Source organism: Echinops telfairi, unplaced genomic scaffold (genome assembly GCF_000313985.2).
Source record: "Echinops telfairi isolate 266 unplaced genomic scaffold, ASM31398v2 ScPeMD7_8;HRSCAF=38, whole genome shotgun sequence".
NCBI classification, from domain to species: Eukaryota; Metazoa; Chordata; class Mammalia; order Afrosoricida; family Tenrecidae; genus Echinops; species Echinops telfairi.
In genome coordinates, this window is record NW_022103905.1 from 1,180,178 (window position 1) to 1,194,827 (window position 14,650).

General features: G+C 38.3%; 1 protein-coding gene and 1 pseudogene across 1 annotated transcript in view; both read right to left on the minus strand.

Annotated features, from left to right (window-relative positions):
• UBR1 (ubiquitin protein ligase E3 component n-recognin 1) overlaps nt 1–14,650 on the minus strand; it is a 154,738-nt gene that overhangs the window by 13,352 nt on the left and 126,736 nt on the right. Inside the window, exons 36-40 of the mRNA XM_004709383.2 lie at nt 14,456–14,511; nt 7,970–8,066; nt 4,745–4,812; nt 3,134–3,284; nt 1,283–1,370 (exon numbers count right to left, since the gene is read on the minus strand). Coding sequence (XP_004709440.1) covers nt 1,283–1,370; nt 3,134–3,284; nt 4,745–4,812; nt 7,970–8,066; nt 14,456–14,511 — 460 coding nt within the window. The remainder of the gene's footprint in view (nt 1–1,282; nt 1,371–3,133; nt 3,285–4,744; nt 4,813–7,969; nt 8,067–14,455; nt 14,512–14,650) is intronic.
• Nucleotides 9,459–13,850, minus strand: LOC105979203 (annotated as a pseudogene).

The window sequence follows — 14,650 nt, forward strand, 5'->3', positions numbered from 1 at the left end:
CCATAGAAGAATAAATTAATTAAAATGAAAAAAATTTTAAGCAGAAAGGAAAACCTGTAAATAGATCAAGGTCTGATTTTTGAACTCTAGGCGTGTCCTTCAGTCAGGACCGATGGGGTACCATGCGCTGGCCCCCGAGTCTGTCCTTTGTACTCCCTCGGGAGCATGCTTTGGTCTTCTAAAGAAAATCACAATTCTTACATCTTTAACCATGTAGATGTTTAAGTCAGAGAATTTCATTGTTTCTGGGTGAAGATCATCGGCAAGGTGGAGAAAGTGGATTGAGCATGCTGCCACTGCTGCTGCTGCCCCGAGCCAGCGCTCCGCCTGGCCGGCTACTCCTGGGCCCACAGGTCTCCCTGTGGAGCTGAGGAGGGAGCCTGCCATCGCCATAGCAATATTGAGGGCCTGCTCAGCAGGACGGCCCCTCACCGGTCAGCCCAGCGGTCCCTCTGCTGCTAGCGGGCCCTGCCTGACCCTAGAGGCCTTGCCTGGGGGCAGGGGCCTCGCCTTGGGGTGTCTGCTCCCCATCACGTGTACATGTCACCGAGTGCCTTCACAGCCTGTCCCCTGCCTGCCACTGGGTGACCGCAAGGCGGTCCCGGGGCGCCCTGTACCCATGTAAATATGTACATTTCTCAGCCATGCGCTCGTGCACTCACTTGTTCAATGGTCTTTCAAAGGTACTTGGATAATACTGAAATAAAACGTTTGTAAACCCCTGGGTGGGGGGAAGCAAACCAAGAACAACAAAAAAATCTACTTTATAAAAACATGATGCTTTAAAAACAAAGTAAAAACTCCAGCAGCAAGTGAAGTTCAACAGAGTATTTCTGTTGCACTTTTGGTTTTATCCTCTGAATTGTTAATATATTTCACATATTATTCACGATAGTTACAAATACCTACAGCTAATTATAGCAAAGGCATCAACCATACGGATTGCTACAAAAAAACCCATTTTCAATACTTAAATTCTAAACATTACTATTAATTAAAATCCTATCATCTTTTCACCTATGTTCCCAGAAAAATTAATAAGAATAAAGATATGTTGAAATGTATTTCAATCTTAGAAACAAATATATTACGTAGTTATTATTCCAACCTACTGCTCTCTGATTTGAAGATAAGTCATCAAACTAACATTTTGTCATTGTAATCATATCCTGGAGTAAGCAAAACCACACTGGAGTTGGTCCAAAAGTTATATTGTCAAACAACTGAACAAAATTGTGGGAAATGATACTAAGACATGCTGGATTAAAGGACAACTACTCACCCACTTGTATACTGGGATACTTCTTCAAAGAAGGAAGAGGCACAACGTGCCTCTTCACTGTCCTCTTGAACCTGAGCAAGGGGAAGGCCTGAAAAAAAAATTCTGAAAAATAAGTTTATGAATTTGCCATTCAATTTATAAATTACACCTTAATTTTATGGTTCTAGGAAAATAATGTTGATTCAAATGAGGTTCCTATTCTGGATCTGAATAGATGACTATGCGGACTCAACTGTTAGGTAAGTTTTATCTTCATAGGATCAACTAGGGCAGAATCACCCTTGTTAGATGTAGATGTCTACTAAATATTTACCTCACTATAATATAAATAAGCAAATAAATGAATGACTACCTGATTTGGGCTTAAAGGACAAGACATATTAGAAAAGAGAAATGTGCTTTCATTTTAAAGTGCTTTTGATGGTCTCAATCTTAGCCAACAGATGGAAAGTCAATGTTTAGAAAGACAAGCAGGTCACTTTATGCCCAAGAATCACAGCGACAGAACCCTGTGCAGTGGCTTTCCTCTACTCCCTGTTCTTAAGGGCACACCCTAAACTGTTGACTGTACTAAAATGGGGACAATAATGCCCACCTTCAGGTTTGGTTAATATTTGAAGAATGTTCTCTTTTTAAAAATGCCTTTGTTTATACTTTCACTCATCTGAAAAGCCACAATTAAAATCATTCTGATCATAGATGAATATTGTCAGTTCATTTCTTTTTACAAATATCTCTTTAAAAAAACAGATTTTTTAAAAAAGAAAAAGCATCATGAGTTCATATTTACAGTTCCAATTCAAATGTAACCGTTTAGTTATTTGCATATAATTTTCAAGGTAAACTTTCTATGTGATGAAACGTACAACTCTTAAGTACACCATCCGATGACAAGTGCATACATACATCCCTGTAAAAAAGGATAGTAGGGATTTTACTAATTTTTCTGGTTTTCTTTTTCACTTTCAACTTTTTAGTTTTTTGAAACTGTGTGAATTGGGTGATGGCTTACATAGCAGATTGTCACTTTCCCATCTAACAATTCATATAGGTTTTGTTTCATCTCGTTCATTGCAATCCTCTCCATGTACCATAATTTACCCCACTGTGTGTGTACCGTACTTTGTTTATCCATTTGTCCATCGATGGGCATTTACTTGGGGTTCTACAATGCTACAATGAAACTGATTTTATTATGTCTCTTCTTTCCTACACTGAAAAAAATCTTGGTTCTGAATGACATTAACTTAATTACTTATTTGGTTTATTCTAAAATAATTTTAAGATAACAATACCAGTTTTCACTTATATCAGTGATATGAATTCAGTTTAAGCTTTTATTATTAGAACATATTCCACTAGCAATGCAGAGTTAAAATACTATGTTTTAAAGTCACTGGGTATAATTATTTTCTTGACATACTTTAGTTAGGTTCATTTATTGTTTTGGTTTTAAAAATTATTTTCCTTATTTCGACTTACTGTTTTTTAGTTAAGTAAAGATATATAAGGTACTAAAGTTTTAACTATGTAGAAAGAGGACATTCATAGAAATCACTCTTGGATCTTTGGCCCCTTTTTCTTACCTCTAGAGGAAAATATTTTTAGTTTTTGGTTTATACTTCTGTTTCTTTTTAAAAACCTAAGTGTTTCAATGAATTATCTTTCTCACAGTTATCCTATCAGTCCCTATTTCAAAAGCATGCACAAATATACAAAAGAATGATCATTTAACAAAGACATAATACAAGACTTAGAAATGCATAATATGATTAACCATAAGCATAATTAACTATGCTAGTAAAGCATGTAAAATGTTATTTACACTCAAAAACCAGGTGGGAAGTTTACCTGTGTCAATGGTAAGAAGTATCTGGAGTATGTGTGCCATGGTGATCAAATGGAAGAGATAAAGGTGGTTATAGGAAGAACTAATTGATGAAGGCTGCAAATCAACAGTGTCATCCCAATACAAGGATGGGAATGCTAACACAGCACCTACCTATGGAAGAGAATCGACATTAACATGGTAACAAACCAGCACAAATCACTTCATTAATAAACAGAAAGGGCACCGATGCTACAGTTTATTTCACTGCCACCATAGTTTTCCTAGTTATTCCAAAGACTATCACAAAATAGAATGTACATAAATGGAGGTCATCACCAAACAGGTTATCCCTTTGCTGGGTCAACTTATTCTACGGTCTATGTTATGAGTCTCAACTCTGGGGTTCAGAAGACATTATAAATACTTGTGGGGCAAATTGTCAGAACAACACTGATGTACTGGCCCCATCCCAGTTCAAGCAAACAAAAATCTTGAGGGATAAGGTCCAGGCACTAGCAGTCTTTTAAAAGTTCCCCATGAGATTGTAACAGATAGTTGGGGTGGACAACCACTAGGCAGAGGGCTGGAATTAATGAGGGAAGGAGATGTGGCTAACCAGGTATCCCAAACTATTTCCCCACTGCCCTCAACTCCACTTTTGTTCTCTTATAACTCAATTTGAAGCAATAATCAGACCATATAGATTTACAAGGATGGAAAAGTTCCCTGAGAAACTTACAAAAAGTTGCAACTTGTTGCCTTAGAGGTGTGTGGGAAAACTCGATGTACTCATGTCATGTTCCCTGTCACCAAATGACTAGGTACTTTAAGATCACTCACGCCATAATCCATAGCTTATAATATAAATAAGTTAAAAAGGTTGGGGCAGGGTGAAGCATGATATAGTAGACCTAGAAAAAGTCTACATGTACAAACACCAAATACATATGAGAGGTTTCAAAAAGTTTGTGGGAAATTTTCATTATCTTTTAATTCCACTTTTCCACAAACTTTTTGAAGACTCCTAGTATAACCAACTAGGGTAAGATATATTGAAAAATAACTGTGCTTTCATTTTAAAATTGATTTTCCCACAGGAACAATAATAGGAATTTTATTACAATTAATAATACCACAAGGGTAGGGGAAAGGTGGAGGGAAAAGGTGGAACTGATCTCAATGATTGACATGTAAGCCCCCCACCAGGGTGATGAACAACAGAAACATGGGTGAAGGGAGACAGCGGACGGTGTAAGATATGAAACTAATAATCTATAATTTATTGAAGTGTTCATAGGGTGGAAGGGTGAGAGGAAAAAAAAAAGAGGAACTGCTACCAAGGCCTCAAGTAGAACTAAAATGTTTTTAAAGGGATGATGGCAACATATGTACAAATGTGCTTGATACAATTGCTATAAGAGTCTCCAATAAAATGATTTTTTAAAAGTGATCTTGATACACAGTCAAAGGTGCACTACACTCCCTAAGAGAACTATTTGGAAATGAAATAAGACACCAAACTATATAGATTGAACACTAATAATTTATAACATTGAACAGAGAGCATATATTTGCATGAAGAGAAAATATAAAACTATAATCTTGATAAAATTCTTTTTATTTAAACTTACCAAAACATGAAAAAGATCTATAGATAGGAGGCATGGTGTGTCTTCTGATTTTAGGGTAGGAAGGACAACTTAAAAAACAAAAAACAAAAGGGAAGTTCATGTAATTCATTTAGTACGATAACAATGTTTCTTTTTCTTTTCTAAACAAGGCTTCTTGAACAGAACACAAGACACATACATCTAAAGCAAAACTGTAACAGACTCGTATATCACTTCTTTTAAGATACAGGAACCATAACTGAGAAAAGGCTTCTAGAAAGTCTTCCTTTGGAAAAATTTAAGAGCTGAAAGTTAACACCTAAGAGGAAAAGATACATTAGCAAGGCTAAATGAAATAGAGATTGTTCAGTATCTGCCCAAAAATAAAATAATTAACTTTATGTATGTTCTCTACCACTTCTTATTCTAATGACACATTTCAAAATGTTGTGATACATAAAATACATGAGCAAACTTGGGCTGGCAGTGGGAGAGCTGACAAAGCAGGGCAAGTGAATTGAGGGAAGCAAGTATCCTCCTGAACAAATTTAGACAGTATTTTATATGGCCTGATGTTTGGAAAAGGAACCCTGGTGGCATGTTGGGCTGCTAACTGCAAGTCGGCAAATTCACCAGCCGTTCCATAGGAGAAACATGAAGCAGTCTGCTCCTATGGAGATTACAGCTTTGGAAACGCTAGGGAACAGCTTTACTCTGTCCCACAGGGTCACTGGGAGTTGGAATCGATTTGAAGGCAGTGGCTTGTTTTCTGTGATGTCTGGAATGTAATGCAGACAGCTCAAAAACTATGATCTTTCTTTCTAATTCAAAAGGAGTGGTAAAGAATGATACTTCAATATAGTTATATATTTGAAAAAAACAAACAAACAAGTATCAATGACTCCCTTGAGATTAGTTGATTTCTTAATCCAAACCCACGACTCTAAGCAAAAAGCATAGAGCTTAAGAGCAAGGGCTCTGGAGTCAGAACGGGTTCCAATGTTGGTTCTAACTACGATACAATGGCGTACCAGTACATGCAAAATTTTTGAGAGTTAATTAACAAGCATTTAAAACATGTATCACAATGTTTGGCAGGAAGTAAACACTCCATAAATGTTCTTAATATTGACTAGACCAAATAAACTAAAGTGACTCAGGGCTCTGTCATTAATGTTACAAAACAAATTGTATAGAGTTGTTGAATGGGAAACTAATTTGTTCTATAAACTTTAGCCTAAACCATAGTAAAAATAAAAGCAAATAAACCACTTGGCTGTTTTTAGGTTTCATGGCCACATATTTTAAAACTGATACACCAATTAATATGTCTAGGATACACTACCTATTTTAGTCTCAATGTTCTATTCCCCAAGACATTTGCTTTTATTTTTACTATGGTTTAGGCTAAAGTTTACAGAACAAATTAGTTTCCCATTCAACAACTCTATACAATTTGTTTTGTAACATTAATTGCAATTCCCTCAATGTAACAGCACTCCCCACTTTACCCCATCCCCACGGCTTCCTCCCTGGGTACCCTGTTTTCCATTCACCCTCCTTTCCTTCCACACTTCGTTTTTGGGAAAATGCTGTTCTTTGGTATTGAGTGGTTGATTTCCTTGAGTGTGTTCATCATGAAAACTACTAGTCACTTTAGAGGTCTGACTGCAAGGTGATTGATTCCCAAAGGTGGGTTCAACTCCAGGTGTGAAGGGTGTCTACAGGTACCTTCAGGAAATTCAAACAATTGCTAATCCTTTGTCCTGAATCCATCCCCTTAACCCAGAAGAATTGGTGTGTCACAAATTTTTACACATAGGCAATTTTGAAACTATTTTACTCTGCTGAAGGGATTTATTTTTATCACTTTTGAAATCAAAGATAGATTTTGGCATTTATATTTTTATTTTTCCATTACTCAAACAAAACTCACTGCCATAGAGTTGATTCCGACTCAGACTGACCCTGCATGACTGTAAAGAATTGCCTCTGAGTTTCTGAGACTGATTTTTTTTTTTTTTTGAGACTGCATAATCCACCAGGGTTCCTCATCAGTTAAGCTTTCCCTCTATACTAAATAAAACATCTTGCTCTTGCATGACCTACTGATTTAGTGGGAAATGCAAATGCTTAATGGTTAGGTCAAGGTTAAAATATTCTCCCTTTTTCTGGTTTTGTGACTTTGGACAAGTTATGTAACTACTCTGTCCCCCGTTCTCTCATTTGTAAATGTGGAGAATGGTAATTTCCTTGAAGGACGACAGCTAGATGAAATTTATATAATAAGATCCCAGTATGGTACCTAGCACATAGTACGCAATGGTACTATATGACTTACTGCTATTACAGAATAAACGTATCAAAACAATACTTATCACCTATATCTGTCACTGTTGGGTTTTTTTCCTGTCACTGTTATTAATTTTAGTTGAAAATCCTGTCTCAAAGAAGTCCAAATCTCCCAATTTCTGCTACATCTTACTTCCATTTGTATAATTTTACCTTCCTCCAATCTAATTTACAAACCACTATCAAATTATTCTTCATATAACACTGAGCAAATATTTCCCAGCTTATCAATTATTTAAAGAATAACGTTTAATCTTTAAGACCCTCTATTTTAACCATTTTATCTATCGACAAATGTCCCACTACTACTATCAAACATGTCTATTTGCCCTTTGCTGCCTCCTTAATCTTTGTTCAGTGTGCCCTGTGCTTAGCATGCCCTTTTTGTTCTTGTCAACTTAATCTCTTATGTATCCTTTCAAGGCTTCATTCAAATCCTGTTCTTCATGCAAACCCAGTGAGTTCTTCCTTGTCTCAATTCCCAAAGAACATATCTGTATGCCACTTGGAACTTGGCTGCCCTGTATTATGTCATTTTGTAAGGAAGTTGATTTCTTTAATTCAATTATTTTATACCTCTTCATGTACTTTAAGCCTTACTTGCCAAAGAGCTTTTGTAAAGAAAGATGGTCCTGCTAATAAATTTTCACATTACAAATATTCATAGGTAGGCAAGAAGCTATACTACAAGCACATCAATTCGATTATTGCCATGTAGAGATGCTGAACCATCATTTTAGTCTCTCCCCCTTCAGATACTAGTGCTTATTTGAGGGGTTTAAATTTTTTATTAGTACTTAGTATTAGGAATGTAATATTTCTGAATAAGATCAATGTCAGGCATTAGAAAAAGGCATGGAAATAATAATAGCAATAATTCAGAAAATACTCTACCTGATAGCAGGCGAATCAGATGTTTCTGTATCAGGACCTGAGGGCAGGTAACTCTCTGTGCAATTGCAAACTGAATTAAAGCTTTCAGACCATTGTGCTAGATTATATGGGAGGGAAAGGAAAAAAGGTAAGGAAAAATGACTGCCATTCACTATAAAAACCAATTTCAGTCTGCCAGAATTAGTTGCAGACTAATCATATACTTTCCATTCTTGCAAATGAACTACAATATTCTTAATACCTCTGAAATTTATGATCTTACCAAGCTTCTAATATGGTTTTCTCCCATGATGAAGAGTATTAAAACTATGATTATTTCAATGCTCAAGCACCCATGTCTTCAGAATTAATTTCTTGAACTCTGGTCTAATTTATTCTACTGAGGGCTATGTAAATATATTTATAGAAATTCTAAAATGATATCTAAAAATCCATAGAATTCAGGGAATAGGTCTTCTTTTCCCAAATAGCAAGATGGGAAATTGCAGGCAAGCACATAAGTGAATTACAGTACAAGTTCCCTGAGCATGCAGGAAATTAAGAGGAAACTGGCAAGAAGGTTGGTCTAAGGAATCTGTCTCTATGGGGCTACTGATGTATTTTTTTTTTAATTTTTTTAAAGTATTCTTTTCAGGGTCTTAGCAGGCTTAGGCCTAATGTTAGAGGCTACAGTACCAGGGTCTGCCAATCAGGGAAACATGGCTTCAGGTTTTTTTTTTTGTTTCCTTTAATTTCACTGTGATGGTTTTTCCAGAACCAAGTCAACACCAATATTCAATGCTGTTTTACACTGTAAAGTTAGTGAAAATCTGTAAAAGACACCGGAATTCTGATTTCGCAGTAAATAAGGAAGAGAAGTAATTATCACCTGAAATTTCTTTGAGAGTTGTATTTAACCACCAAGACCGAGTGAATTCTGTATAATGTAAAACATTAGCCAGTCTCCCATGAGAATCAAGAGGCTTTTCTGGCTAGACCAGTGCATGTACACTGGTGCAGATAAGAGTTCTCGACACACGGAATCCAGGACAGCTAAACCCCTTGGGAACAATAATGGTAGTAGTGATACCATGAGGGTAGGGGGAAGGTAGGGGAAAAAGGAGGAGAAAGAGGGAACCGATCACAATGACCAACGTTTAACACTCTCCCTCCTTCCACCCAGGGGGACAAATAACAAAAATGTGGGTGAAGGGGGACAGCGGACAGTATAAGATATGCAAATAATAATAATAATTTCTAATTTATCAAGGGACCAGGAGGGTAGGATGGTTGGGGAGGGAGGGGAAAAAAGAGGAGTGGATATCAAGGGTTCAAGTAGAAAGAAAATGTTTTGAAAATGATGGCAACATATGTACAAATGTGCATGATATAATTGATGTGTGGACTGTTATAAGCTGTAAGAGTCCCTAGTAAAATGATTTTTTTTTTAAATCAAGAGGCTTACTTCTTTTTTTTACATCATTTATTTCAATTATTCATAGTCTGAATGAATCCTGCTATTTGATCACTTTAGTTATTAAGAGTCCTTCATAGAGAACAAGTGTTGATAATTCAAATAGTACTGTGATTAGTATTGTCCTCAAGGTTAACAGAGCTTTGTATGTACAGTCAAGTTTTGTGAAAAGTTCAGGTACAGTCTAGGAATTTGTGGTTGTTTTTGAAGACTGGAATTGTCCTGCTTCAAATTTTTTTTTGAATTTTAAGTAGCTGTTGAAGATCATTAAGACTCAGCCTTGAAACAGCTGAGATATCATGACCCAGGTGTCAGTGTCTGCTGTTTGCAAGATGGGAAATTGCAGGCAAGCACATAAGTGAATTACAAGTTCCTAGAGCAAGCCGGAAATTAAGAGAAAACTGGCAAGGAGATTGGTCTAAGGAATCTTTGTCTCTGTGGGGCTACTGATGTATTTATTAGTATTCTTTGCTATTTGAGACTAAGAAAAAGAACAAGAACGTATGCAAGTTCTGGGAAAACAGAATGTTTAATTTTTATCAAAGAATCCTTGACTTGGCAGAATATAGTTTCTGATATATTGTCATAATAGACTAATTATAACCCCGGGTTGTTTCTGCATGTATAAAAGGAAGATGTAGAATAAACTCGGAGCTTCAGTATTCACTGCTGCCCTCCCAATACTTTCTGTCTCTTTTTTCCCTTAATCCTCACTCGCCCTTTCAGGACCATTCGACTCGTCGGCAGGTTCCGACAGAGTGGCACCTCGAAACAGGGACCTGAAAACGGGGGGCCAAGTGAAGGACACCAAGGATTACAAAGGTGTACACGAAGAGATTGGTGGTGCGGTGAGTAACAATTGGGAGAAAAATGGTGCAAGGAAATAGCAAACAGGCTTTTGTACATATGCTTCAAAATATGTTAAAAGCTAGAGGAGCAAAAGTAATCCGAAAGATTAGAGAAGTTTTTAGATTTTGTAGTTAAAGTATGTCCTTGGTTCCCTGAGGATGGGACTGTAAGTACTGAAACGTGGCTGAAAGTAGGGGAACGACTAAAAGATCACTATGCAGGGAATGGACCCAGCAAGGTCCCCATAGATACGTTTAGCCTATGGAATTTAATTAGGGATAGCTTGCATCCTAGGCAAGAGGGACTTTTGGAGTTAATAACCTGTGTGAAGCAGGGAAAACCGGAAGGGGCTTTCGGTGAGGGGGGTGGGGGGGGGATAAAAAGAAAAATGGGAAATTCTCTGTCCATGGAACGGGAATACCAAAAATTGATAAAAGGACTTCTCCATTCTACAGGGCTGGAGGTTAAAGATAAATTATTGGGAGAATTATGTGCGCATGTACAACATTGTTATTGGTTTTACAGTCAAGAAAAGGTTCAATTGAATTCGCGAGCATGGCAACAAGTAGTAAAAACATTGCGTACTGCTCATCAACGGGGACAGACTATGAATTTAAAGCTATGGTCTTTGTGTAATGCTATTACTCAAGCTTTACAGTTATTAGAGACAGACTCAGAGAAAGGCGAAGAAAAAGATAAAGAGAAGAGGGAGAATGGAATCCAGGGAAGAAGAGGAGTATGTAGAAATAGCTGCGAAGGAATTAGGTCCAGAATTAGCAAAGGAATCAGATGATGTGGGAGAAGGAAATGATGTTCTGTTCAAGAGCTTACAGGATTGCTAAAACAAATGCTTAAATGTCATTCTGCTAACAGCCCTTTAGCTGCTCCATTGCCTGGAGCTACTTTCACTTTCTCAAGGCCAAAACATGGGGAGAAGGACAAGCCACCTCCCGATCCAGAAATATTCGCTTTTCCCATATCAGAGCTTGTGCAGGGATCGGCGGAACTGCATAACAAGCTGAGTTGTTTGCAGGGGCTATAGCTGGTGCTATGATTGGTGGAAAGCGCTCTGTCTGCTAAAATCAGTGACAGGCGCTGGAGGACTCTGCAACCCTATCCCATTTTCCTAAGCCTAAAAGAAAGTGCTCCCCTCCAGAACCAATATTTTATAGAACCACAGAAGGAGAGATTTTACAATGGGGTCAAGGGTTTGCTCTATCTCCACAGATTCCGGAGCTGAGTGTTTGCCAACCCAACTTCTGAAACGGAGAGATGGCTAAGAAGTCCCGCACTCAGAAGTTTCTGCAAGAGTTTTAACATTTTCCCTTTTCCTTTTGCTGAAGAAGAAGGCAGGCATATTAATAATTATAGCTTGGGGGTGAAGGGGTTCCCTATTTGCCTAGGATATGGTTCTCATTACTTATCTTATTCACATGAGGTTTGGGGCGTGAGGTATAATCATTCTTCTTTTGCAGCAACTACGGTTCTTATACCTGCAAGAGGCTTTAGGGGGAAAGTCGGTAATATCTCCGAGACGGCTCCTACCCTGTTATCTATTTGCCCACTCCCTAATGTCGATCCTGGAATGCAATAATTGGTATGGACGCCCTAAGATAATGTTAAATCATACAGACTTTAAGATAGTGCATTGGAGCCCTCATGGAGACTTTATTAATACATTTTCAAAAATACTTTTAAGATGGCACATACATGATGGTTCTTTGAAAGGAACTGGCAATGAAACTGTTATTTGGAATGACGGAGGATTAACCCCTCCCATGCCGCATTTGTTGGGAGATACAACTCTCAAGGTCATTTATGAAATTATTAGCATCTGGGGAGCCAATTAAAACCTGGATTGGAAATATGTCTATCAATATTTCTAATACTGTTGCGCCTATTAGTGTAAAACTTCATATTACTGCTACTCGGTATATTCAAGCTTGTGTGAAAATTCCTTATGCTATTTTATTAGGAGATATTACTTGGAATTCTAGTACAGGGGTTTTGACTTGTTCTTTAAATTGTACTTTACAACATTGTGTAAATTTTACCTGGTGTAAAACTTTTAACCAACCCCGAGATAATTTGTATCGTGTTAAAGCATGGCCTGAGATTTGGTTACCTGTCAATGTAACTTGACCCTGGAGCGAATCTGCGGGAGTAATGCAGATCTACAATGCCTTGACTGAAATGACCCATTGAACGAAGAGAATGACTGGACTGATAATAGCCACAGTGATTGGACTTGTAGCTGTAGCATCTACTGCAGCTGTGGCAGGAGTTGCTTGGCAGCAAGAAATACAAACAGCAGACTTTGTTCGAGAGTGGCATAAAGATTCTCATCTGTTGTGGCAACAACAACATGACATTGATGCTCAAATAGTTGAAGACATCGCCAACTTACAACAAACAGTGTTGTGGATGGGAGATCAGATATCTGTTAGTTCTCGAGTTATGCTTCGATGTGAATGTTATTGGAACACTTCTTATTTTTGTAATACTCCTGTTCCGTATAACGTTAGTAAGGATTGGAAAAAAATTAGAAATTTATTAAGTGGACATAAATATGTATCGTTAGAAATTCAGTTCTTGGAAAATCAAATTGGTGAAATTTTCATTAGACAATTACCCAAATTTACTTACTGGTAATGAAATTTTTCAGGGAATTGCTAAGAGACTGTCTTCTATTAACCCTTTGGAACAAGCAAAAGCTTTATTATCTTTAACCATTGGTAGTGTTATTCTATTAATCATTAAGGTTATGGATGAATTATTGGCCTTAAGTACAAAGTTACATGAAGTACACCTGTGTACTTCGCCCCCTTCCCAAACAGGGTTGTATAAGGCAGAGACTGGTTAGTCAGAGATGGGTAAGATTGGGTCCGAGTCTCTCAACCTAAGACAGGTCATAGTCGCCTGGAGGATTGTGGCTGCTGACGGGTAAGAGTGATTTCAGGACTCAACAACCCAAGACAGGCACAGTCATCTGCCGACGTTGTTTGAGTAAAGACATCTTCAGTAAATTAAAAAGGGGGAGATGATGAAGGTCATTAAGACTCAGCCTTGAGAAGATATCATGACCCAGGTGTCAGTATCTGCTGTTTGCTTCTGGGATTTGACATTGAGACTAAGAAAAAGAACAAGGACATATGCAAGTTCTGGGAAAACAGAATGTTTAATTTTATCAAAGAATCCTTGACTTGGCAGAATATAGAGTTTTTGATATATTGTCATAATAGACTATAACCCCGGGTTGTTTCTGCATGTATAAAAGGAAGATGGAGAATAAACTCGGGGCTTCAGTATTCACTGTTGCCCTCCCAATACTTTCTGTCTCTCTTTTTTTCCTTAATCCTCACTTCCCCTTTGAGGACCGTTCGACTTGTCGGCAGGCTCCGACACGTAGCCTCTTATTTTATCAAAATATTTTAAACACTGTTGGGGGCAACTCGATTCAAATGAGCTTCTTAACTTCTTGCACTGAGAAGCATCCCCTGGGCTCTCACCTAAACACTTTCAGTACTCATCTCGGGCTCCCCAGCAAGCCTGCCTTTCTTTCATAGACAGGGCTGCCATTCCTAGTGGGATCAAGGCTGTCACTGACCTCGTCCGGTCTCTGCTCAGTACAGGGCTCAAGCGCGTCCAAGGACCTCTCTATCATGAACTTGAGAACACCGGCTTTCGAGGTTCACCTCACGTAGTCAATCGCTTTGTTTCCCGCTGGGGTGGAGTTAGAATCACGGTTTTCCCAGTCAGCCACCTGGGGTCGCCTCCCTTTTTCCTCTAAGTCTCTAGAGCCCTATCAGGTTAAGGGACAGACGTGTGGGCCCAGCGCCTTACAAATGAAGTGCCTGGGAACCAAAGTATCCACAGCAGGACGACCCACGCTCAGGGCAAGCCCCTGCCGAGCCTACATTGCCCGCCCAAACGCCCAGGAACCAGCCCGGACCTCAGGGTCCAACGGGATCTCTCAGACCGACACCCGTGGAGCACGGGTTGAGTCGGGGCGGTCGCCCCGAGGGGGGCAAACAGCCTCCCCTCCCCGAAGGGAGACTTATTTCTTAAAGAATTGTGCTAATTTTTACTAAAAATGTGAATAAAAATCAAATAATTAAGCATTAACTATGAACGCTCTAAAAACCATGCCATAAGTTACATGTATTCTATTGTACTACACATACCTGTCTATTCTGAAGTGCTCCAAACAGAGGTTTTCCTTCATCTCCCAATAGGTTTTCTCAGAGAAGAAGAAGAGATAAAAACAATGAATTTGGCTTGAATTCGGCTACAATTCTGAGCTTTCCTTTAACTGATTATATCTTTGACCATATGACTTGTACTTCTCCACTTCTAAGTCTCATGTTTAAGTCTATGCT